This window comes from Empidonax traillii, unplaced genomic scaffold (genome assembly GCF_003031625.1).
Source record: "Empidonax traillii isolate 1590-97213 ecotype Southwest subspecies unplaced genomic scaffold, ASM303162v1 scaffold50:size1795014, whole genome shotgun sequence".
NCBI classification, from domain to species: domain Eukaryota; kingdom Metazoa; phylum Chordata; class Aves; order Passeriformes; family Tyrannidae; genus Empidonax; species Empidonax traillii.
In genome coordinates, this window is record NW_020955243.1 from 35,547 (window position 1) to 63,384 (window position 27,838).

Genomic DNA, 27,838 nt, shown 5'->3' on the forward strand with positions numbered 1-27,838 from the left:
GATGGGTGGAGGCACCACGTGAGGCCATTCAGGCCTCTTTCAAAAGTATCCAGAAATTATTATTCCTAAGGGATGTCGGTGCAAGAAAGGTGTAAGAGAATGTGGCTGGTGCAGGAAGCGTGGCTGAGAGCTGTGTAAAAACAAGGCAGGCTGTGCAGGTCTGGTAATCTGGGATTATGTGAGGAGAGATCGGCTCACCCGTGTGCTCCTGGCTGCTGCATCCAGGTCAGACGGCTGGCTCGGCTGAGGGAGCACTCACCCAGACAAACCAGTGTCAGCACACAGCAAGGGTTTGTCTGAACCTACAGAGAAATAAAATACAGCTCCAGACAGATCAGTGCAGCTATCCCACATCTTTCAGGGCACATCAGGAACACCACAGCACTGTCCAGCCCTGCCGGGAGCTCAGCCATGGGGCAGAAGTGTAACAAAGGGATCTCTGTGCCTGATGCAGAATAAGGTGGTTTGAGTTTATTTTTTAAGCCTGGTTGGAGATTTCTTCGTGAGCTGCAGCTTTTGTGAATATCTGTCAGCACATTCTGGGTTAGTGCCAATCAAGGATTATGACCTATATTAACATCCTAGAAACAGGGCAGGCCAGCCAGGACTCCACGTCACACCAGGACTGCAGCTCGGTCTCCTGCTGTCTGATATCCACTGTTACTACATTTTAAAGTCAGGTTAAATTACTTCTCACAAGAGGGACTTATTTAAAATGTGCCCACTCCTTTTGATAGTGCATCTCTTGCCTTCTTAAGAAGGCATCTGACAGTCTCTCAGTGAGGGCTGTCTAACTTTCTTCACAGAACAGAAGAATGGCATTTGTACAGTTATTTACCTGCTATTCATAAAAATCAAATAGATTCCTAAGGGCTTGGTTTTATGTTCCATGGGACTTACGTCATTGTATCCAGTAATATGACCAGTATTCAGTTCAGACATTACTTGTGGCTTCCTCAAGAAAGCCCCACATCCAGACACTGGAATTTTCCCACACCTTGTGTGGCACACAGGCATCTCACTGGTAGTTTAAAAACAGTGTTGTTGGAAAATCCTAATATACAGGACTGGATCTAAAAGGGATTTTCTAAGCACTTGGAAAGAAAGACATTAGGATGTGAAAACGCCAAACAGTGACCCTTGGTGGTTAGTTGAGTTCCTTGCACATTTCTTGCTATTATAAAACATAAGATGAAAAATGTTCCTCAGCTTTTCAGTCATGTTTAGCAGCTTCATGGATTTGATTTATGGAAGTCTGCACCTCTCAAGCATCTTTCAAAAGCTTTAGGAACATCCCATAAGCCCTCTGGTGTTCTGTGGTGTTGAGGCATGTTTGAATTTTTCATATATACAAACTAGAAAGCAATTCCCAAAATGTATGCAGTGAATTATTACACAATACAAACTGATTTGATACCTGCTGTATTCCCTGAGCAACACCACCCTTCATGTTCTGTCACAATCTCTTACACCTTCCTGGCATATATACTCCCACTTCTTTTTGGGTGAAGCTCTATGTGTATTGGAAGTTATTCTATTTCCATGAAAAAGGCATTGGCTATCTGTTTATTCTCCAAATTTGGCCAATTTAAAATTTATTATAATCAAATGGAGTTTATTCAACATAACCGAACACCTAAAAATCCTAAAATATTAATTAAAAAGCCACTGTTGTGAACTGGAGTTGTGTGACTGGCTGGAGGATCTCACTGCCTTGCTTGTCTCGTGCAGGTTTGTGTTTCCCAACTGCTTTTCCCTGCAGATGCTCCACGGTGCTTTCCAGGTCAGTTATACCCGAAGGCTATGGGAGCAATGCCATGATGATGAATGTGAAATTTTTCACTCTGTAACTGAAGTATCTGTTTTGTAAAACACTCTGAATTAATTTGGCTGTTCTAGGAGATGAAAGTCGTTAGAATCTGTTATTATCAAAACAGTAGGAATTCTGGATATTTCATATATTAATTCTGAAAATTAATACCTTTTACAAGAGTATATTCATCGAAGGAGCCTCATATTCAGGCTTTGCTGAAAGGTGGCAATATTTCCACAGGGAATAAGCATCTTTCAAGTATTTTCACATGAGATGGAAATACTTTCATCACTTGAGGCCCTTCTTGGAAGTCATTCAACTATGAGAACATTTGCTTTAAATAAAAGAATGTTTAACCCAGTGGGATTCTTGGAATTCCTGAGCCGTTTATGCTCTTCTTTACACTTTTCTTAGCACATCTTAACTCACTGAACACTTCCCTCTCCCCACAAAATTAATACTGGTAAGAAATAGTCATCTCATTAAAACTATGAAGGCTTGGGCTGGCATTTCTAGTCTGTTTTATGGTTAATTTAGTTTTGACTGGAGTAATTTCTGGGGTCCTTGGTTACAAACTTTCAGGTACAGTTATCCTAGCCCATGTGATACAGCAAGTGTGTGCATGCAGAATACAAATGCATTTTTACACATGCATACCTTTTACACAGAGTAATAATATTTAGTTTATATTAGCAGTTTCAGAAAAAAATAGCAACTGCTTTTACAAATATTATTTAAGGTTTCTCATATGTCAGTGAAATAATTTGATAAAGTGAAAGAGAAAAGATAGAAATAGAGCCACAGAGCCAATAGTTGTGATAGCTCATTAAATTCCATAAAAAGCTATACTGGGGACAAAGCAGGTCAGAGGTGGAAAACTACCTACCTACACTCATAAATGAGACTAGATCTTGGAACTGTACCTTTTGGCCTTATACAGCAGGAGAGTAAATGGTTAACATCTCTAAGGAATGAAACACTTCGATTATCTCAGGGCAACACCTCAGAATCAGAAACTTTTAAGAGCAGTGACTTGAGCAGAATAAAATACAGCTGTACAACATCATTTCTCCTCAGCCGGACCCCACTTTGTCACTGTCCCCTCCCCTCTCGGCCTGCTCTCGCTGCCTCAGTCATTCCCTAACATTCGTCAATCTCCTATCTATGTTTTTTTTATTTCTGCCTTTTCATTTACTTTCTCCCTTATATCTGCCCTTCTATTTTAGTGCTGTAATCTTTTTTACTGAACAAGGTCACAAGTGAGAGGGGGCTTTGGCGGTTCCAGCATTCCGGCTGACGTTCATTGACATCATGGAACCATTTGCTCTGTCACAGTAACAGCTCCTGGCTTTGCAAATTCACAGGTATTAAATGTCTCAGATACAATTTCACTTGGTGCCCGTGACAAAAAATGCAGGTCTGGGATATAAACTGTGACAGAGGCATGTTGGTCACAAACAAATCCACATTCCCACTTTGAGATCCTGTTTCCACAGGTGCATCAAAGACGTGGGGCCATGTGGTGACTTGTAAGGCACCAGCTTGGCAGGTGGGTTTGTGTCCAAACAAGGCCATTCTGGAGATTTTGAACCTGGGAATATCCTCACACTTATTTAATACTGTCCAAGTACTTTCACTTCTCACCACAGTCTGGGATTACTCCATGAGTAAGCTCAGAATCCTGGGTTTTGCAGGATCGGGGAAATCACAAACTGAATTTCCAAAAAGAAAATCCCTGTAGATTGATTCTGTACCAGGGTACTGGTATGTACTACTAGAGAAATTACCTCTAATCTCTTTAAACAAAATAATTTTCAAAACTCTGTGTTCCATTGTACCAGTTATATAGCATTATCTTTATTATTCATAAACTTTATCATCAGCATAGAAGATTCACTGAATAAAATGTTAATAACTTGATTCATTATTTTAACAGCTAACTTACTGAAGGGTATTTCTTTCTCAACATCTGCAAGTTGGTGTAAAAAAAATTACTAAAAGACATGTTTTTAAATGGAATATTTAAATAGTATTCTCTAGCTGAAGAAGAGTCTGTGTTCAAAAATAGAAACACTGGATGAAAATGTCACAGCTCTTGCTATTGAATAACAGTAATGTCTCAAACCCAACCACAGCTAAACAGAGCGGGAGAGCTACAGGTATGGGAAGTGAAAGATGAATTGTTCTGATACTACAGTATTTATGTATTAAATAAACAAGTTACTGTGCATCTGTCAAAACTGAGTTCAGATTTCCCATCATTTTTTATATCAATCTAATTTGTCTTGGTTTTCTTGGAAAATAAGCTTCAGTTAGCCTAAAAATTCTGAACACATTCTTTCATATTTGAAGGTTCTCGATACAGTACATCTCAAAGAGGGAAAGCCAATTCCTACAGCAGGGGGTCGAGTCTCTTTAATAGACTCAGCAGTGCTGGGGGTTGCAATTGTGTTTACTGGCATTTCTAACAAAATTACATTCTGCACTTGGGTCCGTTTTGAAGATAAAGGTTACTCTTGTCTGATCTTACCAGCCAGTCCCTTCTGGTTGCATTTATAGATTCCTCCCTTGCTTTCCTGCTGCCCTCCACTGGCAGCTGCTCTGACGTGCTTTGCTTGTGCACAGGAACGGTTCTCAGCAGTTCTGAGCTGAGCTCCTCATCTGAGCAGAACTCTGTGCAGCCTGCCTACATATCCAGCAGCTCCCAGTCTTTCATTCCAGTATGGAATTAAGGTCACAGATGGGACTCCCTGAGGGTGCATCATGCAAAACCGTCTCGGTCGAAAACCCCTCAAATGGCCAAAGGCCATTACACAGGCCTTGCTCCAAAACACTGCCAAGGAATGCTGTTTCACACCTTTGTACTTCTCAGCCCCATCTTTATACTTCACAGGCCCGGTGTTTGGTTAGGTAGCCCTTTGTGGAGTAGATCAGAAACTTGATTTTTAAAATTGGGAATTAATAATGCAGTAATGCCAGTGGTTGGCATGTACAGACCTGTTGGCTTTGGTGGGATCACTGGACTGTGAAAAATAACTCAGGCATGGGAGTTTTTGCCAACTTAAACTCCAGAGCCAAACAACAGGCTCATTATCAGCAAACACTGTGCCTGGCACTGCAGTTGTGCTTCAAGGACTCTGCAAAGATCTAGCACCAAAAAATCCCAAACTATAATTGGCAAAATGGATCCAGGATTGCAACTTCCAGGCATGTGGTGGGACCAATAAAGTCAGCAAGGAAACAGGAATGGCTAGCCAGGGGCAGTTAGGGATTGACTGATTTAATGTAGAGATTCAGAGAAATCTGGATTTTCTTGTGTCCATTATCTTTCTCAAAATATTTTGGAGCTGTGTGAAGGGAACCTTCTGTTATTTAGCAGCCTTTCTCTGGTCAAATTCATTGAGTTGAGCCAAATCTCACCTCAGTTTCCCCATTAAAGCCTGGGCACTGATGGAAGTGCAAGAAGATTCCCTGCTTTCCTGCATCCAGCTGTGCCCAGGGGTGGGGAAGAGTTTTGAACCAAGAAGAGCTTAGAGGGACATAAAAAAATGGACCCAAAGTCCTCCTTACTGAAAGAGTGCAGAATTCAGCCTCCAGTTTCCGCAACAAGCATGTCTGAGTTACTGCAGAAGAGCCACAGCCCAGCAAAAGGAAATCCTCTGGGCTCATTCACCCTTTACAAATAATCTTTCTTGCTATTATTTAGTTAGAGTGGGTTTCACCGCTGTATTAAAACCATTCAGATCCTTTTTTGAGTTATACTAACCAATGTTCAAGTGGCCTAACTGAAATGGATTTAATATGTTCAAACTGATTTTCCAGGGTATCAACATTCCCATCTAAAAACCACAGGACTAACTGACATCTCTGTGAGCAGCCTTTTTGAATTTAACACCTGGAGCAGAGAAGCTGGGAAAAGGCTGGAGAGAAGGATTTGGGGAGTCCATTGTGGTGAAGCATTTTCCTAGAACATCCTGAAAGGATGTTACTGCTCACACCGTGTCACTTCTCTGGATAATAAAACTGCTCCAGCTTCCGCATCTGCCAGTCTGGCACCTTTAATAAGTAATTAAATCACACTGTGGATGTGAACACAGCCATGGATAAATAATAACTGACAGCTCTCACACTGGCACGCGAGCAGGGAGACACAGCCAGGGCAGGAAATCACACACAGCATTTCATTTGTTACTGATTTATCTGTAACGAAGTGAGGAAGATGCCCTGGGGACTGGTGACTAACAAGGACCATTGTTTATGCTACAAATCCCATCCGGTTATTAGTCTTTGAAAAGTGCTTTGTTTAGTTTATCAGTGCTCCAGCAGGAATGCCAGGGGCATCATTGCTGTTATAAGTGTATTTCTATTCCAATATTACTGACATGTAAGAGGTTATGTGTTACCTGAGGGCTGAAAATTCAGCTTGTGCTTCAGTGCCTTGTTGAATCAGGATCAGGATGGTGAGCACTGCACAAAACCAAGCCATGAGCAGGTTTCCTTATTAATTTTGCTGCATTTAAATTGGAGAACACCTTTACAGAAATCAAACCTTTCTCAAGGACCACAGAGCATGCCAAAGAATAAAACCCCTATGGAGTATAAATGCCCATCAATTGAAATTATTTTAGTATATTAGACCTTCTGCTTAAATTCTGTACTCGACTTAGGCATTGGACAGTGTTTTATTACACAACCTAATTCTGCAGTTATGCAATTCCTAAGCATCACAAGTGTTTGGCAAGTTCTAGGGCTGTTTCACAACGGCACTGATAAGCTGCTACTGTATCAGGTGATCAAAATACCTGCAGTGTGCCCTTGATCAAGTTAATATTTAAAAATAGGAACACAATTTTAATGAGCTGTCCAGTGTCTCCTCCCTGGTCATCTTAATTGGCCTTGTAACTGAGACCCTGAGCAGCTGCTCACCTGTCAGAGCAAGGTGAGCAGAGGGTCACACAGTGTCACACCTTCCTGACAACTCCAAACCTCAAAGCAAGGTTTGCTTTACTAAATAACAGCATATTCTCATAGAAAAATGAATTAATGTTCGTTAGCACTCAAATCTGCTAAGCGCTCTTTAAACGTTAATTCCCTCTCCTCAAAGATGCTGATGAGAATGGACTCGCCACTGATGCTTTAAGCTAAATTTCCTTGTGGTAAAGCTGGAGGATGTTGAGAGCTGAGGTGTGGCACAGAGATAAAGGTTTATACCCAGGAGCTTCTGGCTTCATAGTCAACAAACTGACCAGTGCCTCATGCCTTTCTTTAGCATGCAAGAATTAAAAATGTCTCACATCTGATGGCTGAGGTTTAGTGCAATGGGCTTGGTTTTGCAGCATTCTGCTAGGACTGTTTTCTGAAATGTTCAGCTTTCATTTTAAGCCAGAAGATGTGTCAAGATTTGAAAAGATCTCCTTTCTCTCAAAAATCTGTCACAGTTACAAAGCCTGGCCCCTGATGAGGTACCTACATGGGGAATTCCTTTGCAAATCTGAGCTGTAGAAAAGTGACCTCAGTGAACACCTGTTCACTGAGAAAGCAATATCAACGTAAGGACCCGATTCCTGAAAAAGTTTCGTTTTTTTCTGGATCTTTGAATTCTTTCTCTATCTTTGAATTTTAAATCTGTTTTTCAGAATAATTTGCTGCTGAACTTGGGGTTTGGTTTTAGTTGTTGGTTTTTTTAATTTCCTCCAAATGAATTAAATTGACTTCTAGTGAGCTAAACATTTTACCACCCCATTCTGCTGTAGCAGGAATCCCAAGATAGGGGTTAGAAACACCAACATATAGGCACCAAGATCCAAATCAAGGCCATGAAATAGTCACTTATGTGGGCAGTCACAAAGTTTTGAGCCTGAAATGCTAAGAGGAATGACAAATTTAATTGTGCTCTTTGCAATTGGACACAGAACTACTGCATGAGAGGAAGCTCCCTAAAAATCTGTCATTGTAGGCAAAGTCACACTAAATATTTTATTTTGTTAAGACTGTTTAATGTCATCAAAAACTCAAAGCCTCACGACACAAACCCTCACTGCCATAATCACTCCTGTAATCTCTAATTCAGTCTGCTCATTCAAATGTTCAAAGGCCAGCTCAGGATTTTGGAAGGGGTAAATTAATTCTGGCAGACTCACAGCGATGTCAGATATCATCTGTCTTCTCCTTCTATCAGATCCAGCTGGGAGGGCCCCTTATAACCAGGACAGAGCCAGCTCAAGCATCATTTTAAGTGCTTGGACTCAATAAATCAGAAATTTGATTATGTGCATATAATCTATTAAAAACAAATGAGAGGTTTGGCATGTTTTTCCTAGCTGATCTACTCAGGACAAGACTAAGCCACTGATGCCTTTGCTGAAGGTGACCCCAAGTCTCTTTTTCCTCCCAAGTGCTCTATTAATTCAACAGCAGGAATGAATGGCTCTACTGGGTGAAACCAGGGCCTCAGTACCTGTTGGGCTCAGAAACTTCTGGCATCCATAAGAAAGTCCATGGCTGAACCATGTATGTAAAGAACTGCCTGCTTTTGCATCCTCTGTCACACTGCTGGAGCTGGTTGAGATTCCCACTTTGCTTCACTCACTCAGAGATCACGAGAAAATAAAAAATGTGGTGTCACCATACTGGGTTTAAATGATTTTTCTTTTTCCCATATATGCATATACTGTTCACCCAGAGCAGGATCGCTGCCTGGTTCTTTGCTGTAATCCTAGTCCTCACTCAAATGCTCTGGGAGCAGAGTTTGAGCATTCTCAGGGTCTCAACAGGACGTCAACTGAAGCTGATGAGTTTCCAGCCCCTTCACACGATGCCTGTGCTCAGCACCCAGAACTGGGATCATCAGCAACACTAAACATTCCATTTTCTTTTTTTCTGAGCAGCACAAACTCTCTTTCTGCAGACTTGCTTATGAGTCATCTGGAAATAAACCATAATCACTTGTCCCCTAGGAGTCATATAGTAAGTTAATTATTGTACAACACATGCTAATACAAAATACACAAGAGGTTTCAACATGTTGAGGCTGCAAGGGGCAGGAGAGCCTTTCAAAATTTCCATTGATTATGGTCTGGGAATGCTGGGTTTCCCTTGACTCTGTATCTATTGCATAATCAGAAACACATTTCGTTCCCTTTGTTGTATGAGGCAAAGCTAAAGAAACGTGTATGTTATTACTGTGCAAAAATAAAGAGTAGATACCTAATGGGCTTATGTCATGTGTGCAGTGTTTGTAAACACAGCTCTGAAGCAATGCCAGCTGCCAGGAACCACCACAGCTTATACCTGAAATAATGCTCTTCTGGATCTGCAAATACCTGCAGTCCTGCAGGGAAGTCAAAATACAGGAGTGGGACGTGCTGGGTGAATTTCAGGCAGTGCTGAGTTAAAAAAAAAGTCTTCTTGCCTGGAGTTCACCTCACAGTGTCCTGGACTATCCTGAGGTTTAGTTAATCCTACAGGGCCATCCCAGCTTTGCTATTGTTTGTTATTGGTTGTTATTTCATCAGGAGAGAATCTTATCAGTGCAGGGAGAGGAAAATCTGAACACAATGGAAAGGCCTTTGGCATCTGATATTCTTCTTTTGAGAATCAAAAACAAATACATTTATAACTTCACAAACAGTAAAGAAGAAAGATTCTTTTCCAGTATTTATAGAAACATAGTATTGTCCAGGTTGGAAAAGCCCTCTGAGATCATCGAGTTCATGTTCTGACACTTTTTTTTGAAACCCCCAGTTCCTCTTATTTACAGATCCTCATTCTAGGAGGAAAGACTGATATCAACAGTGCTGATTTAAAATTACTTATTTGGTGAACTCTTTAGTTTTAGACATGGCTCTGGCAAGAGACCCGGTTTCTCAACACTCACCTGGTAGACCTACACAATGACCTTTCTCTTCTGGCTTGGAATTCTAATATTAGAAAAAACTAATTAAAAAACTTGGTTCTCAAATGAGCTCAAAACAAACAAACAAACAAAACACGGAAGTTCCATATTAAACAATTTAGTAAGTTAATTTCTAGCCATGTATAAAGCCTTTTTTAATCTGTTTACTGTTTTTTAAGTAAATCTGTGTGGTCATACAGGGGGAAAATGTTCAAAGACATCTCATTACATGCTCAGTAAGTGTTTATTCCAGCCCAGGATCTGTTTAACAGGAAAGGGACAGATCAGATTTACAGGGTTCTTCTGTCGAGGCTGCCCCTGATGTGGGCTCCTGTCCTTCCCCAGAGCATCTCCAGCCACTGTAATCTCTGTAAAACCATAATTCTCTGGATAAACGTGTCTGCTAAATGCCTTCTCCGAGGCTCTGAGCCATATGGTTGGGATTACAGCACTTCAGTAGTTATTCCAAGTGAATACAAGGATGGAGCATAGAATAGTGGAGGGAGTTACATTCATAATTCCATTTATAAAGGCGATTTCAGGATTTTTAAGGCCCATATTCTGCAGCACTGGAGTCAGAACCACAACCTTAGAGCAAGTGCAAGTTATATTTACAAGGAAGAACAAGGTGCAAATCTGGTGCAATAAAAGCACATTTTTATCTTTAGGAAGTGTGCTTTTCTTCTAGATTGAAATGATGCTCACACAGCACAGCCCCTTGTCACTGTTGCCAGCATCATCATCATCCTCTGAGACCACGACACATCAGTGGATCCCCAACAGCCAGGACACCTCAGGAGAGACACCATGTAATCCTTTATGTTGTTTCATGTTTTTCTAACACTGTTTTATAACATACAGGAAAACGAGGCTTTGAATAGAACTCTTCCAGGACAAACAATGAGCACATGGCCTCAAAATGTGTTTCAAATAATGCCACAGTAGTTATAGTCAAATACAAGGACAGACATAACAACAAAGAGCATCAACTTCCCTCTTTCCTGGTCTGGTCAATTTTCCCTTTCCCATCTGTGAGTATGACCTAATGATACAGACTATTTGTATTTAATTTTGAGATCTGCAGAGAAGTACCATGAACAAGCTTGGTCTATATTGTTTCTGTTAGTTGTATATGTTTAGCCAGGCTTTACTTTCCTCCACACACCATTATTTACACTCCAAAGCACTGACTCCTTGCAAAGCATTATACATGTTATGGCTGTGTTTATAGAGTAGAAGTGCTCTCTGTAACATGTCTGTTTTTCATGTCTTAAACCAATAAAACTTTACATTGGGCTTATCAAAACCATTCAGTGTAGATCTAAGTCTGCTGTGACTGAAATCAGCAATAAAACTTCTCTTGATGCCCTGTGGATCAGAGCTAAGGCAACACTGAGCTCTCTTAATAAATTCCGCTCCGGTAAAAGTTTTATTTAAAAAATGTGGTCAACCCAGAGCTTTTAAAGAAGATTAATGTGGACTTATAAAAAATGTCTGATTTTATTATTAGTAGTAATTCATACAGTTTGTCCTGAAGTTTTCCTTTTCAGCTTCAGTTTGAACCATATGTTCAGGAAGTTCAACTGAAAAGCGATCCTTGAGCAATATTATTTTTTTCTAATTAACAATAACCACAGAGGTATTTTAGAGAAACCTACAGGCTCCCTCAGAAGGTTGTGGAGTGAGCTGGATTAAAACAGGATTTTGTCTATTTTATGAAAAATGCACCAAAGAACAAATAGGTCAACTTCAGAGGAATCCTTCCTTTCCTCTACCAAACAAAGGATTCCACGTGCAGCAAATCTTAATTTCCACAGGGTTCTTTTGTGAAAGGCCTTGGAGAACTCTGGGACCCACCAGTGCCCTGTCCACCTCACTGGGATGGAGCACAGACACAGCAGTGCTGCCACTGGATCAGCAGATAGGATCTGAATCCAGTGGGGCAAAGCAGTTCCTGAGGTCAGGTGTGATGGCTGCCAAATGCAAAAGCTCAAGGGGATGCTGGAAGCTGGGGGCCAGACCGGGCTTATACAGACTGGATGGGGATTTAGGGATAAACACAGCCATGGGCCCAACCAACTGCTCTGTGAGTGCAAACAAAACACAACAGGCACAAAGGAAAACCCCGCACTTGAACAAAAACGAGTAAAAAGCAGAAGTCAGAGCAAGGTCCATAAGAATACCTCTGGGCCAAATTTAACATCCACAGTCCTTGTACACACGATGTAACTGATGGCATCAGGGACATTGTTATACTGGATTTCAAGCACGGTTTATCCCAAATTCCCCTTTCCAGTGACAGCAGACAAAATAATTCTGGGTGCAGAAACCTTGCACTGAGGGCTCCTGGAGACTTCTCATTACAACACAGCTTAAAAAAAAAACTACTTGCTGGTTATTTTGAAGAACAAAGGTAATTGTTCAGTTCAACAGAACAATTCCATCCCAAAGGCAGCTCAGTGTTGTGCCGCTGTTTGCACTGGGGTCCTTGTCAGGTTTGATCAGTTTAATTGTTGAGGTTTTGTTTCCCCTGAGCTGTCACACTGCTCACTGCCCCAGGAGCTGCAAGTCAAGCTGTGCTGCTTCTGATCAGATGCTGTTTGTGCTTTGCTGTTTTTGCTGTTGGTGCCAGCCCTGACATTGGTGTGTGTCACCCACCGCTGTCACTACACATGCAGCCTCATCTTCCTGCCCTCACACTCTGCCCTCTTTCTTGAGACCTCTCTGTGTTGTCCTTGGAAATCAGCAGTTGTCTGGGTAAGAAGAACTGGAAAGGATGTGGCAACTGGATTTTCCAGAGGTACGTGTGCTCCTTGGCAGTGCCTGCTAGTTTATCTGGGATAACTGGCCCTCACAACCCTGAAAGCCTCATTGGCTCTGGACAGCTCTTTGATGTAGCAGCAATGCTTCTGTCCACAGGGTACCTGCATTCCTGAGGGCTTCAAACACAGTCCAGGGAGCTGCAAGAACAAGGTGCTATCCCCAGGGAAATAAACTGCAGAAAGGAAACCCTCCCTTGGTTGGTCTGTGCATCTCTCTACATACCAGTGTAGAAGAGCAAAGGCTCCATTTTTGCACAGCCACTTTGCAAAGTAAAACCATGTATCAAAAAGAAAGTAAAGAATTACGTTCATTTTCACAGAGGGCACAAACAAGGCCTGTTCTTGACAGGGTGTAAGATACCACCAAAGCACATCCTTCATCTCCTATCACATCCTGGGAAGGAGCCTGAAAGACCTGTGGAGTCTGTTTTAACCTACAGACTAAACTAGGCCCTGTGGAGGGGAACATTAATTTTTAACCCAACACAACAGCATTAATGAAGAGGAACAATCACTTAGTCCTACATTTCCTATCAAAAGCAGAGTGAGACTTGAGGCCTCATTTCCAAGTACTCACAGCCTACCCTCGATGCCAAATTCTCAATCCAGGCACACACCAGTGCAGCCATTAAGACCAGTTCCCCAAGGGATTCAATGCTGGGCAGTATACTTTCTTTTCCAAGGTCTGGGGAAGTGGGGATCCCTGTTAGAAGTGTTCCTCTGGATACTGCACAATGGTTGAACAGCATAGGGACATTCACACAGCACAGAAAGGTTCTTCATTCAAGAGCTCTGAATCTGAAAATGCTTAGAGACACATTGAACTGAAACACTGCAAGCATCGGGATGCAAAATAACCTATGTCATGGGAATATTCAGTTTGCAGATTACCTGTATGACATGCTGCTCTTCCTGCCTCTTGCCTTGCAAAGAATCTTCCCCTGGGGGTGTCTCATGCATTTTTTCCTCAGAGCTGCTCTTTGCTCCTTTGGAACCATCCTATGCTTGTCTTCTCCATTTGATGTAAAGCCTGGGCCTCTCTGCAGGATACCTGGAGCAGCTGATGACAGGGTGGTTCCCCTTCTTTTAAGTTGCATGATAAACATCTGTCAGCAAATTGCACCTAATGGGTGAGGGTGGCAAGGCCTGGGCCTGACTGGCTCCAGCTGGGTCCTTGGGCAAACTTCACCAAGCAGTGAATGGGCTTCTCTTGGACTGGGGACACTTGTGATGGATTTGTCCCTCTGCTGGTGGCACAGGCTGCAGCAGGACCCAGCAGTGCTTGGCACTGCCTAGTGACTCAGTATGAAGCCTTGGAGGTCAGTCTTACCCTGTGCACTTGCTAAACTCTCTCATGTTGCATTTTTCTGTAACTTCATTCAAAGAGCCTGAATTGAAAGTGCCTAAAGCCACAAACAGCGCTTAACATTAAATGCCCATCGACCTGCAGCTGAAGAGTGCTAGAACTCCTGAGCTTTAACATTTTACATCTCGGCTCAATTTGAATTAAATTTTAATTTGGGAACTCGACAAGCTGTACAATTTGCTAAGTCTTGTATAACACAAGGATGGTCAGACAGTCTCACTGCAAAATCCTGTACCAGTGTTTGTGTTATCACAGCTGATTTCCCAGACACTGGGATAGGAATTTCTTACAGCTCTGCAATGAGAACAGTCAGATTTTAAAATGTATAATGTAAAACTGGTAGTAACACTGTCCTGCAACAAAAACGCAGCTATAAAGTAAAAGTATTACAAGGGGAGAAAAGCATTAAAAAGCCATGTAGGAAATGTGGACAAATCTCTGTGTAACTGTTTTGTACAAGCCCACGCAAGGTACAGAGATTCCTTAACTTTGTGCATCTACATTTTACACCAAAGCAGTGGGGCTATTTGTTTCCTTTCTAAACTCCATACACTCCTCATGATCACTAAGCTTGGTACCAGTTCAGCCAGAGAAATCAAGGCCAGTTTGATGATATTCATATAAAAAGCAGGAAGTTTATGGAAACTTTGCTGAAGTTGTTTGTGTGTGTGTTTGTGTTGAGCTGCAAAGAGCAGAAGCACTGGTACAGTGCCAGCCAACCCTGCACATCTGTCCCTGTATAATCTGAACATTTGCTACCCATTTGGAGTCTGTGGGCTTCATTTTTACCCATTAATTGTGTATTGAAATAGATACATTAAAATTTATGAATATTTGTTGTTTACAACACACTGCTCTCCAACTGCTTTTCCCCTCTCTGTATTCCCAGCTGCCATATTTTATCATGCCCTAGAGCTGTAAGCTCTGACACACCACCGTGTCTCAGTCGTTTTCTTGCTTGTTTTACTCTTTGTGTTGTGATGTTTCTTCATTTTATTCCCATCAACTTTCATTGTCTTTAATTATGTCCCTGAACTTGTAAAGCTGTTTCTGCTAACAATGGGTACTTTGGAAATGGCAACAATTGCTTTTCCATGAACTACAAGGCAGGAAGTGCATTGTTTCTTTAAAAAAATTACCAGATGTTTTTCAGGACTGACTACGAACATTAAAAAAAACGCAGAAACTATTATTTTCCAAATACTCCAAGTCCAATTTTGTTATTGTGTGACTTCTGTTTGCATTTAACTGGGAATTGCAGCCTATGCCGATGCTAAAGAAGGAATTTCTCTCAAGCTAAGGGTGTAAGATGGAGTCTACCTACATGAACATTGACTCTGTGGACTCAAGTCCATCAGAGTGAGTCATGTTGCTCCTTGTGCTGTTCCTGCCAGTCCAAATACCAGCACTGGGGTACCTGCAGATTGTTATTCTGTGTTCTCTGACTGGAACAGATGAATATTCCTTGTCCCTGGAGTGCACGGATTATTGACAGGAAATACCCAGTGCTTCACAACGAAATGAGTGCATTTTATTTCTCATTAAAAATTAAAATGTATATTTGAAATGATAAAAGTATATTTTTAACATGGACAGTACAGTAAGAAGAAATTACCCGCATCACACGTGCCTGGAAATTCATTATCCCTGCTATTCCCAGACTACATCCCTCTGGATCACAAGCTGTTCATGATGGAGCGATACTCCCTCTGATGTTCCACAAGCTTCAAAAATACTTCATATTTCTTGTCATAAAATCTGTGTAAGGAAATTAATTTCAACAAAGCCTGAGATTTGAAGATCTAAATCCCCTGTAATACACACATTTAGTGCCTTCCCTCAACATCAAAGAGACTTTGACTCTTTCCTAATTACAGCTTCTGCCAGGATCAGAGCCCTCTCTGTGCGCTGCCAGAGCACGGTTTCCACCCGAACGAGTGATTTCAGGCTGTAATTACACCTTTTCCCTACAGCCAGCTTTGCTTCTCAGACAGCTTTTCCCCAGAGTTCTCTGCCCTGGGAGTGGGGAGACACTGGGGCTCCACAGAATCATTCAGGTTGGAAAAGCCCTCCAAGTCCAACTGTTCCCCCAGCACTGCCAAGGCCACCATTAGCCCATGTCCCCAAGTGCCACATCCACATGTTTTTTAAATATCTGCAGGGATGGGGACTCCACCACTGCCCTGGGCAGCTGTGCCAGGGCTGGACAACACTTTCCATGAAGGAATTTTCCCTCATATCAACCTAAGTCTCCCCTGGTGTAACTTGAGGCCGTTTCCTCTTGTCCTGTTGCTTGTTTCCTGGGAGCAGAACCTGATCCCCTCTGGCTCCACCCTCCTGTCAGGGAGTTGCAGAGAGCCAGAAGGTCCCCCCTGAGCCTCCTTTTCTCCAGGCTGAGCCCCCCCAGCTCCCTCACCCGCTCCTGGTGCTCCAGACCCTTCCTCAGCTCCTTTCCCTTCCCTGGACACGCTCCAGCCCCTCAATGTGTGCCCTGTGGTGAGGGGACCCCCGTGTCCCCCCCGTGTCCCCCCCGTGTCCCCCCACCCCGTTCTGGGGCGCGCGGACCCGCTCCCGCCGCCAGGGGGAGCCCGCGCGCCACCGCCCATGGAATCCTTAAAAACATAAATAACCCTTCAAATATATTATAGTCCTTAAAAATTCAACATAAATAACCCTTCAAATATAATATAATCCTTAAAAATATAGAAGAAATAATAAAAACTTAAAAGAATAGAAGTAATCCTTAAAAACAATCTTAAAAATAGAGTGTACTGTGACACTACAAAAATCTGGGTGCTCAACACTACTGTACACGAACAGGGATATAAAGAGACACACTCCAACTTCATTTCCAGACCCCAACTTCACCCCCCCTGAACTCTGCCAGGGGAACACAACAATCCCAGCGTTACCTTTTGTGCTCATGGTTGGGCTGCACGACTCTCCCAATTTTCCCCATTTTCGCCATGGCCTCCTAGGAAAAGACAAACACAAGCTGGAAAAGCCTGTTTTGGTTTAAAATACTTTTTGACGAGAACAAGATGTTTCAAAACCAATTGGAACATTAGTGATGTATTTTGTTTCGGCTGCGCAGGCCAGATGGCAGCAAATATGTTCAATCCCATTATATAGTAGTCATGAGAACAAAGCACTGCAGACCCCTCATCACCAAAATCTGTTCCTCTTTCTCACTGGGAGTCCCAGGCGGAACAGACTTATCTTCTATTATTTACAGTAACCAAAGGAAATGTTAAACACTGTGTCCCCAGAGGGGAGTTTCTCAAATAAAGTGATACTGTACATCAGATCCCATAATCAGATTCTGAAAGTGTCGGTTCCCTGCAGCAAGGAGGGTGCTCCAGAAGCTAAAGGTAACCTGAAAAGGTCTGTTCTGGAGCCCACAATTTCCCTCAAAGAGGCAAACTCTGATCCTGCTCTGCTTTTGGCCAAAACAAAGTCAGATTTTGCAGAACCCCCTAGAGGAGTTTGGGACAGTCACGCGTGGAAGGGAGAGAAATGAGTAATTTGGTTCCTCTCCTGATCTCTGTGAGATTCTGATTTTCCATGGATTCTCCTGAACAATCCTCCTGGAATGAGACACTAATCAGTGAAATTCACAGGGGACCAAGCTCTCAGGATAGGGTGGTGGCAGCAGACACTCAGTGATTTCACAAGGAGCATCAAAGCAATAGCTTTTAGATGGAAGAATGTTAACAGCACTAAATATCAGGATTAAAGAATCACTGTGTGACTAAATCAATGTTCATAGTTTCTAAGCACAACCCTGAAACAGCTCTAATGTAGTGCCTAAGAATCAGGATGACCCTGGAGAACAGGCAGCCTGTGCTGCTGCTGGAACCTTCCACCCAACTGCTACACCCAGCTGCATCTTTAGAAGGGTTGGATGATTTTACAGGCTGTAATATCTGCTGTAGTGAAATCTGTGCTTTCCACCAATCCAGCACTTCACAGCCAAGGATTTCCTAGAATTTACAAGTAGATTAGCAATGTCAGCACAGTGTCACAGCCCAAGGCAGGCAGGGAGGCTCCAAGGATCAGCTCTGCCTGACTGAACCTGCAGTATCACCTGGCATGTTTTGGGAGTGTCCTTTCATCCTGCCAGTCCAAATGTCCCACTAGAACATGGAACACCTACTTTCTACTTTTGTCAACTTCAGGGTGTCGATACTGGATGAAATCGTGGCTCTACTGAAGTAAAAAGCACTGCCGGTGTGTGCAGTCACGATTTCACTCTGCTCGGGCTGCTGATAAACTAGCAGGGAATATTTCTGTGCTCTCATTTGCCCATTCTCTTTCCTATGTGCAGAGGTTGATTGTGCTTTGATTCCCCAAGAAACACCCTTGAAATAACACTTCCAGCAAGATAGTGTGTTCCTTTCCATGGGACATGTGAGCCTGCTGGCACTGAGACTCTGCACATCCGCCAGATTAAAATACTGGCATGGAAAGGTTGATATCCTTCCCAGTAAGAGAAACAGGCATTTTATTCCCTGTCCTTTAACAGGTGATGCTGACAATGCTCCAGCGTTGTCCTTGTTTCCAACAGTCAGTCTCTTACAATTCCATTACATGGCCAGCTGGATTTCGAGATATCAAAAAAAAAAAAAAAAATGAAGACACAGAAGAAAAACCTACAAGTAAAAGCCAATTCTCTCTGTCACAATGAATACTGCTCTTCCATTGTGCCTTAAAGAAAATGTAAGGCAAAGGCAAAGCCCCTTGCAGCCCTTTCTCTCACTAATGGAAGACTCACCTTGCTTTCTGCTCCCTGCTTTACACCTCTTTTTTAATTGCCCTGGAGATGCTAAACAGAAATAAAGCCAAGACATGTAAACGGTCTAAACATCTCAGACAAAATCCACTTTTATCACAGGTGCAACCAAAATGAAAGGGAGGGATGGACTTTGCCATTCCCTGCTCCCTGCACACTCAGGCCTGCCTGAGTTAAGAGACCAGGACACAAACAGCACCATTCCCAGGATATTTCCTGCCTCCACACGCTCGTGCTGTGCTTTGCTCTGGGGCCTCTTACACCTTCCAGTGCAGCACAAGCCTTGCTGCTGTTTTGGGCAGTCAGCCAGCCTGGAGATAAACCCATGTCCACACAGGTTTTATTTTTCTGCTGTAACCCATCAAACCCCAGGTCTCCTGGGCTGGTCCAGGAGAGAACAGGCTCCCCCAGGCATGGGAGGCTGAGGGCATCCTGGCTCCACATGGCAATCCCACCCGGCTCAGGGTCCCTCCACACGTCCCCCTCCCCACCTGTGGCTCCACTGCCCTGCTGGGGCCCGGCTTCCAGACCAAGTGCTTCGTAGAGTCTTCAAAGGGTGAAACCAAGTCTCCACAAGGCTGCTGAGAGCTTCCCACACTCCCTGGGAGGTCTCCCCAACCCTGAAACCCCTGTGCACAGATTCCTCATCGTCCGTCAGGCAGCTGGAGAGGGTGTCACCGCTCCCATGGAGAGGTCCCTAAAGGAAAACTGGTCCCTCAAGGCCTGATCTAAACTAGGAAACAGGGCCTGGTCCCCTCAGCCAGCCACCTTGAGCTAAGGAGGAAGGTGCCCAAGCAGTGTTTCCAGTTTATCTGCTAAAATATTTTTGTGTTTTTAAATCTACAGAAAATACCCAGATCTTTGAGAATCCACAGCAAAAGTCTCACAGCAACTACCATGGTTATGTGGAATTAACATGTCAAAAAAATACACAACCAGCAATTTTCAACAACTCACCCATTCTGTGTTGCTCAAAATATCCTAAATTAATTCCCTCTCTTAATTCACATTTCAGTTGTGTGTTTTCCTGTGTTTTAAAGTCAGTTTGGTCATTGTTAGTTTGAACAAAAAACTTTACTCCCAGAGGAGAGTCTTTTCAACAATTTTCTGGGGACAAAGAAGAACAGAACATTGAAAAATATGAATTTATAATGAAATGGGAAACAAAGGAACATTAGAATTGCTTTACTGAATCGAATCAACCTTGTGCACTGCTCTGTCTCCAACAAAGCCTTAAATATAGCAAAGTGATAATACTGCTGTTCAGAAATAGTTTGTTGGAGGGTTGACATCCAAATCCATAATTCCAGTCACCAAGAATTTCACAATCTTAATTTGAATGACGCTCTATCTTCTTTGTTTGCCAGTCTAGACAGCACAATGAATATAGTGATTTAAAACACAATGAATTCTCTCTTAAAACAAAATATTTTGTAAAATTGCTTTTTAATCATTTCTTTTCTCTTTCCATAAAGGCTATGCTATAAATAACCCCTGAAAGTTCGCATTTGATCATCATTTCTAAAGGCTGGGCAAGAGGCAAGTGAAGGGTTTACACAGAAAAAAAGAGAGGCACTGTGGAGCAGGAATAAAGGGATGCATTCATGATTTCTAACCTTTTGTTGGAGTGTCAACGCTGAGACAGATACAAGGCAGTAAACACTCTGCTCTCCATGGAGAGAGTCAGTCCAACAGGGTTACCCTGCCCGGGACAGAAGGAACAGGCCCAGGGAACCAAACTCACCAAGGCCACCAAGACTTCAGAACAAGGAAGATTTTGCTGCTGGGAAGATCATTCACATCCACTTGGTCCTGGTGGCTCAATTCATCTCTCCAGCACCATCTGGGGCAGGGGATAAGTTGAAGAATCCAGGGTAGAGCCTCAACAGGTAGCAGATCTCCCAGGGAATCCCTACTGGAAACCAGGGAAACCTTGTCTCCTGTGGAGAGCCTACTTTGACACAGCAACTTAAAGCTGGACATTTCAGCTGTTTGCCCTTCAGTGATGGGAAGGAAAAGGTTCTTAACCCTGTGTGGCCACAGTGCAGCAAGTTATTCTATCATACCAAGAGGCACCAGGATGAGCCCATCAGCCTGGCATGGGAGCCCACAGGAGGAGCACACAAGGAATAGCTTTAGATTGGGAGCCTGGTTTTCTCTAATTCCCTACACCGTGGGATCCTCCAACAGCTGCCTCGGAGCACCCAGCACCATCCTGCCCATCCTACAAGAAGAGCCCATCTTCCTTAGGATACAGAGGGACCCATGGAAGATCAGCCCACTTGTGAACAGTCCCCAAGTCTGGCTTTCAGTAGTGACCCAAGGACTGAGTATTACTGAAAATAAATGACTTAATGAGAAGTCAGATTTAGGGATGTCAGTCTTGGCTAAGGAAGTGAAGTAATAAAATCCCACTGAAACGAATGAGCTGGGAACATCAGTCCCTTTAAGAAACTGGGGGGTTGCTTTATTTAGGTACTTTAAAATTGTATCCAAAGTTAGATGGATAGTTCCAGCACAAATGCAATTTCCCAGATGTGTTCTCCCCACTTAAGTAATTTCAATAATCCCAAGAAATCTTTGGGCTTTTACCTGGAGTAGTTATTAACAACAAAAACCCACATATCATTCAAAGCTTCCCTGTACAATTCCAGTGGCTGAAAGCACCTGGCTGCACATACAGCAAAGCACCAAACTGTGGGGACACGATGCTCCCACTCAGGCCAGTCTCCACTGTCCAGTGATTCTTACAGCTTTCCTGTCACAGATCCAGCAGCAGAGGAAAGAATGTAAAAGTTGCCCTATCCACAACAGGCTGAGATGTAGGAACATTCTTCCCACCAGATCTGTGCTGATTTGAGGATTCAGCAGGTGTAACAGCCTTTAAACTAACAGACTTTCTTTAAACTTCTAGTTCTCAACACAAATACAATAAATAATGTTATATATAATAATTTTAACTGTTCTTTGCCAGTGAAGAACCTCCCTCTCACTCATGTCTATTCCACGCACATAAGCTCAGACTAACAGATGCTCTTTAGCATCATTTTAAGAAGTCCAGTCACAGATATATTTGGATTTGAGAGGAATAAATAGATTTCTTGAAATGCTGATGTTCAGGAAACACTTTTAAACTTTTCTAAGAATTTTGACTAAGGCTTCTATTTCTTTATAGGCTTTTATTTAGGGATTGTTTGTTCCACAGCCTGGAGATGCAAAATCCATCTTATCTACGCTTACAGGAGTTACATGAATGTATTTCTGTAACACAGGCCTAGCAGAACATTACTTTTTAGTGGTATATGACTGCATGAAGAAAGCATGTGATGGACCATATACAATATTTTTCTAGTGAGTTTTTTTCCCCCCCTTAAATTTGTTTGAGTTATAGGGGCAGATCTTGGAGCGTGCACAAAGCCCAGAATCTGTAACTCAATTCTCTGTGGTATTCTGAATGGAGCAAGCCAAGTTTTAAAACACATTATGGATAAATAATAGAGCCGAGCAAAAATTTCACACCTAAGACCAAAGTGTGAAAATTTGGCTTTGATTCATTTAGTGGAAAGGTGGAAAATTTCACACAAGCTTGTATTTTCCTTTTGCTCTGATCCAACATTGATTTCTGGGTCCATATCAAGCCTCAGAGACAAAAAGTGTCTCTGTCTGTCTGTGTCTGTGCACGTGAGACTGCAGAGGAGGAGGGAGAAGGGGATAGAAGGATGGAGGTCCAGCAAATGGGATACCAGCTCAGGACTTGAGCTCAAGTTTGTCTTCCAGGAAAAGTCACTGGCCTCTGGAATCTCGCTATCCATATGTTCAGTAACAGCACTGGCCAATCCTAGAGGAATAATTTATACATCAGTATGCTGAAAACTGTTGTGGAAGGGAATCAGGCAGGTAGCTTAGAAGAAGCCCAACATTATTCTACTTTTCAACCATCCAACCTGAGTTGACAGAGGCCAACTGGATGGATCCTCAGTATTGAGACAAGGTGGTTTTCCCGTTCAAATGCTGAATCAGGATCCATAAAGTTTCCACAAATTCCCTGAGTTATTTGGGACATGTAATTTAGTCTTTTCATTTTCAGTGATTTTTCAGTAATTTCTCTCTCTGAAATAGGCTGTGCCCTGTTTCCCCAGTTTGCTTTGCCCCTAACTTTGCACTGTGGGTGGTACATGGAGCTCTCACCCTACTGCACTGAAGCACAGATCACTCAACCAGTCCTGTACCATCAGAGCACAGTTTTCACTCCTTAGCATCAGGGACAAATGGAAGAGAGCTCCTAAGAGCAGAGACAAGTGCAGGTGAGGTCACAGCACCACTTCTACCTCCAAAGCACTGACTTTGCCTCAGTGGCTACAGGGAGTCAGACAGGCTGGGTCACTGAGTGTCCCCCAGAGCTCAGACAGGCTGGGCAGCCACGGGCACAGCCCTAAGAGGAGCAGCAGTGGCAGGGCAGCTGCTGTGAGGGTGGCTGGCCATGCCAGCAATGATATTAATGACTTATTCCACAGCCCAAATTTAGAATGGGACGAGGGTCAGCTATGATTGCCACATCATCTATCAGCTGGAAACTATCTTTGCGTCTAAGCTCCAACCACACTGCTACTAAATATAGATTGGTTAGTTGTTGATTTGACTCTGCACTCCCCCAAGTTGCCTTTGACTATCAAATAATTAAGCAGTTTGCTTTGTAAGGGCTCTGTTACTGGCACCTCTCAGTGCCCAGAGCTGCCTGGACGCCAACTTGACGGCTTAGCAGGGGTTTCGGCTTACCCAGGCAATGGAAAGAGCCCAAGTGTTCAGCTCCTGTTTCACCTCACAGATTGCTGGCACTGGGTGCCATGAATCAACAGTCTAAGGGCAACATCCAAGCAGGCTGGGGCAGGGTTTAGCTGTTCTTACCCTGACACGAGCTTGTACAGCTTATCCATGAAGTGAGTGTTCACTCCCCAGGGTCTGCGTGGAGATCCCGGGGCCTCCTCGCCGGACCCACGCTGTGGGTGGCAATGCCACAGCTGGCACAGGTTCCTGACTCCAGCACCTCCTGGCACAGACAGCACATTTCCCTCACCCCCTTCTGAGGTGGAATAAATTCGTTAACCACACACAGCATAGCTGTCAGAGTAGACTGAGGTTTGTCCATATAAACCACATGAAAATATATCGATTTAACCCACTTTTTAGGCTTGGCAATGCTATGCTGACAGGCAGTTGTGTTTAACAGGACACAAGCTCACCTGGGAGTCACCAGATTGCTCCATCAGTCTCCAACGCAGGGCACTGCTAAAATAGCCTTCTCCCAACTTCTGGGGATGGAGTAAACTAATCCTGGCACGCTGCTCCTCTGCACAACCTGCAACAAGCTTTTTTCCTTCTCTGGCTCCCTTCTCCTTACAGGCTCTGCTTACAGCACCTGTCCCAGTGCTTTTACTCTCAGTTTTAGATGTTAAAACCTTTGGGGCAGGCAGGGTGGGTGTGTGATTCCACAGACATGCACAACAAAACAAAGCAGTTCTCCCCTGTGAGGGTGGTGAGGCACTGACACAGGGTGTTCTGTCCCTGGAAGTGTTCAAGGCCAGGTTGGATGGAGCAACCTGGTCTAGTGGAAGGTGTCCCTGCCCAAACCATTCTGTGATTCCATGATTTGGACAGGGAAGGATAAAACAGAGAAGCTGAGGACCAAGCATCCACACAGGATATCCTGATGCCTGGTTGTGACTTGACACAATATTTAGCTGAACTGCACCATTTCCTTCAGGGTGCAAAATTCAGATTTATTCAGCTGATTTCTTTCCACATTCACACTAAACATACAGTTTTCCTCGCCTTTAGTCACCGAGTTCAAACTTTTATTTGCCATCTGGCAATGGGTTGGGATTTACTGGGGGGAGGGGATAGGAAAGGGGTTTTTTTTCCTTTTTTTTTTTTTTTTTTTTGCATCTGTATTTGCTTTATGAGCTATGGCTAAGGCATCATTTACACATGGGGACCTGGATCAGGTTCTCTCAATTCTTTCCATATGTTCCTTTATGCTGTCAAAACATTTTTTCGATCTAATTAATCCGTCTCTCTGTTCATTTCCCCACTCGGTGGGTTTGAGCATTTTTGGGGTATCTAGCTGGGATTTTGTCATAAAACCAACTTCTCCCTATACTTTGCTTTAGGGTTACTCCATCACAGAAACAAAATTATTTGCAACATTTCACTCTAATTATTTTTTCCCTGTTTCCAGCACTAGCTGAGGAGACTTTCCCTTTCCCCTCATCTTTCAGAAATACTCTTTGCCATGCTCCAGTGTCTACCTGAGGTTAATGAGGGAAATCCCTGCTGTGAGTTTTGATTTGGGATTATTTTTTATCTAGTTAATCTGATGTGTGGTTTACTATTAAAAAAACTGTACCTCAGAAATATACTTAAATTTTGCCCAATCTGGACTGCATTTGGGAAATTACCCTGGACAGGGGCTCATAAAAAATGAGACCTTTAGAAAAAAAGTCTTTCACTACTGTATACCAAAGGTTCAGATGTTACACAGTGGGTAAAAGTCATTAAAATATGAAGAAAGTTTTTCTAGGAACCTTACATATATCCTATGTCCAACAAGAAAACTAAAGTTTAAGAGAAAACTGGTATTTTACTGTGAAGCACAGCCCAGAGAAGGCAGCTGTCCATGGCAAAAGGCATTTGCTTTCCTTGCCACAATTGCTACAGACAAGGGGTCAGCAACCTTTTGTAGCAAAACTGCTCCAGAAAGTATTTTTCTTTCCCAAATTAGAGGCTACAAGTGACTAAACTGAGTGAAGCTGAAGCAAGGCACACTCATCATTGCAGGGGGTTGGACTAGATGACCTTTAAAGGTCTCTTCCAACCCAAACCATTCTATGACTCTATGATATGCTGAGGATATTTTTTCTGTTAAAAACTGAACATCCTTTCTTCTTCAGGGCTGGAAATCAGAGGCAGCCAGGGATGAGAAGCTACTGCTCTCATTTGCTCTTCTGCCACTAGAACTGTCCTCTAAAAAGAGTGCTGTTTCTAAAAAAAACATTTTAAATCCTGGATACATAGTGCTAAACAATTTCAGGAAGCTCTTGATTCCTTAAACATCTGGGAAGCCTGGTCTGACAGATGGGATGGCCAGTCTGTTGCCAAATGTGCTCTAACAGCAGCAAGGGAGATTCTCAACCTGACCTGTGGGATTCTGTGGACACAGAATTCAGGGAGATTTATATGAGAAACTGTAACAGCCGCATCAGAATGGGTGTTCTGCTCCCCTGGCACCTAAAAACTTTGGCTTGTATCTCTTGGAGACCATTGGGAAATGGTAAATACAGTTTTCTTTATAATTAAAACTTCTCTGTCAGCAAGAGCCTCTTTATATGCAAACCTGTCTGTGCACTGCAATCACATTTATTGCACAGAAAAACTGTAGGCACCAACTTGAACAAACTAATTTGGAATAAACTATTCTTGCTGATAAATGTCAAGCAACCCTTATCACCATTTGGGCTATCTGACATTTTTCCACACAAAACCAAAACCTAGGGCTATAAATCCCGAGCTGCCCCAGAGCCACAGAAGAGCCTTTGATGACAACAATATTGCGAAACCCCTTTTAATGAGCAAATCCAAACCTGCCCCCCAGCACTGCCAGGGAACAGCACAGAATCCTTCCAGAGGGATGCTCTCACCCAGCCACTCATCATTCCTACTTTTACTTGGTTGCCCCATCCTATTTCCCAGTTTTTAAGAAGCCCAGTGAGCTGCACCCTGTGGCTCCTGTCCCCAAGCAAACCTTGCCCTTTCAGTCACTTCAGCAAGAAATTCCACTTCTCCTGAAGTGCTTATAGGGAAAGCTCTTTCCAGCACAGTTTCTGTGACTGTAAGGAGGGAAGCTGAATTAATTGGCTCCTGAATTTTAACCATGGACAAGTCACACAAGCCTTCTGCACCTCAGTTTCTTGTGTATTCCATGACAATCAATAACACCACTAGATTAGTATCAAACACTCAGGAAGAAAACCTGGTCAATGTGGGACACAACTGAAATAAAAACACTTTGTGCTTCACCATTCAGCTGATCCTAAGAATTTACCCAATTCCTGCTGCTGAGGATCTGTCCTTTCATTTAAAGACAGCAAGCTGGGAAAAGAGATGAATAGCAGAGACTCAAATGGCTCATGGAGCTTTTCACTGGTAGGTCACCGAGCAGAACCTCAGCGAGGTCAGTGAGTGTTTGGAGCTATCATGGTATGCCAGCTTTTTATAGAGCCCTTTGCAAAGGAGATTTATTGGTTTCAAATTAATTTCTCTTGTATGCAGCTTTCACAACATGAAACCCTCCATTGTTACAGCTCAGCCACTGTTAACCCTTCGCAAAGCTCCACGAGGGAAGCCGCTGCCACCACCTGAACGCTTTGCCTTTTAAAATCGCACTTGCAGTGTCCTAACTGTGAACTGAGGCTGGGTGACCTCAAAGAGCCTTTCCCAGCCGTGGGTAAAGGCACAGCCCTGCAAGGAGAGTTGCAGGGCAGCTGCACATACTGTTCCTCTCCCGTGCATAAATCGGGAAGGGCAGAGCCCAGCTCTGAGGGTTGTTCTTTGCCCCCCACAGCGACTCTGCAGCCTCTGCTCATGGAGAGAGAGAAGTGTGTGCTGGCATCATTATGGGCCTATTCTTTGCAGAAAGTACTTTCTGAAAGAAAAAAAAAAAACAAAAACAAAAAACCAACAAAACAGAAGAAGCAAAAATGAACAACTCCATCATTATCTAATGTGCTGAGATCTCGGCAGAGATCATCTCAAAGATCCATATTGTTTACAGCAGCTGATGAGTCTCACAAGTGCTGGAGCTGTGCTCTCGCTTAAAGTGCTAACATATTTACAGTTTTCAATCCTGTCCTTAGCACTTATCTGTCATTTCAAGATGAATGCTCCTTTTGTACAGCCTAATCACTTGCACGAATACTCCACTAGCTCAAAATCCCAGATTTGTTTCGCTTTTCCATTAGCAGCAATTCTGTACCTTGGAAATTGCTTAATGGAGCAAATCTGAAAAAAAAAAAGAAGTTAGTTTTTGTTCAAAGGCATTTCTTTGTCTGTGGCAATTCTAGAGTAGGGGGAAATATATTAAATTACTTTTATCTGA

General features: G+C 43.0%; 1 protein-coding gene across 7 annotated transcripts in view; it reads right to left on the bottom strand.

Moving 5' to 3' along the window:
• Window positions 1-4: 4 nt before the first annotated feature.
• Window positions 5-27,838, bottom strand: part of FGGY (FGGY carbohydrate kinase domain containing) — a 148,109-nt gene continuing 120,275 nt past the window's right edge. For 2 of the 7 annotated variants that reach the window (XM_027879030.1, XM_027879029.1), the window contains exons 15-17: window positions 16,808-16,869; window positions 13,421-13,612; window positions 10-302 (exon numbers count right to left, since the gene is read on the bottom strand). In XM_027879030.1, coding sequence (XP_027734831.1) covers window positions 275-302; window positions 13,421-13,612; window positions 16,808-16,869 — 282 coding nt within the window. In that variant the 3' untranslated portion in view covers window positions 10-274. Of the gene's footprint in view, window positions 303-13,417; window positions 13,636-15,404; window positions 15,654-16,642; window positions 16,742-16,776; window positions 16,870-27,838 lie in introns of those variants that run through there. The other 5 variants (XR_003570671.1, XM_027879032.1, XM_027879031.1 and 2 more) reach the window with 5 other exon arrangements.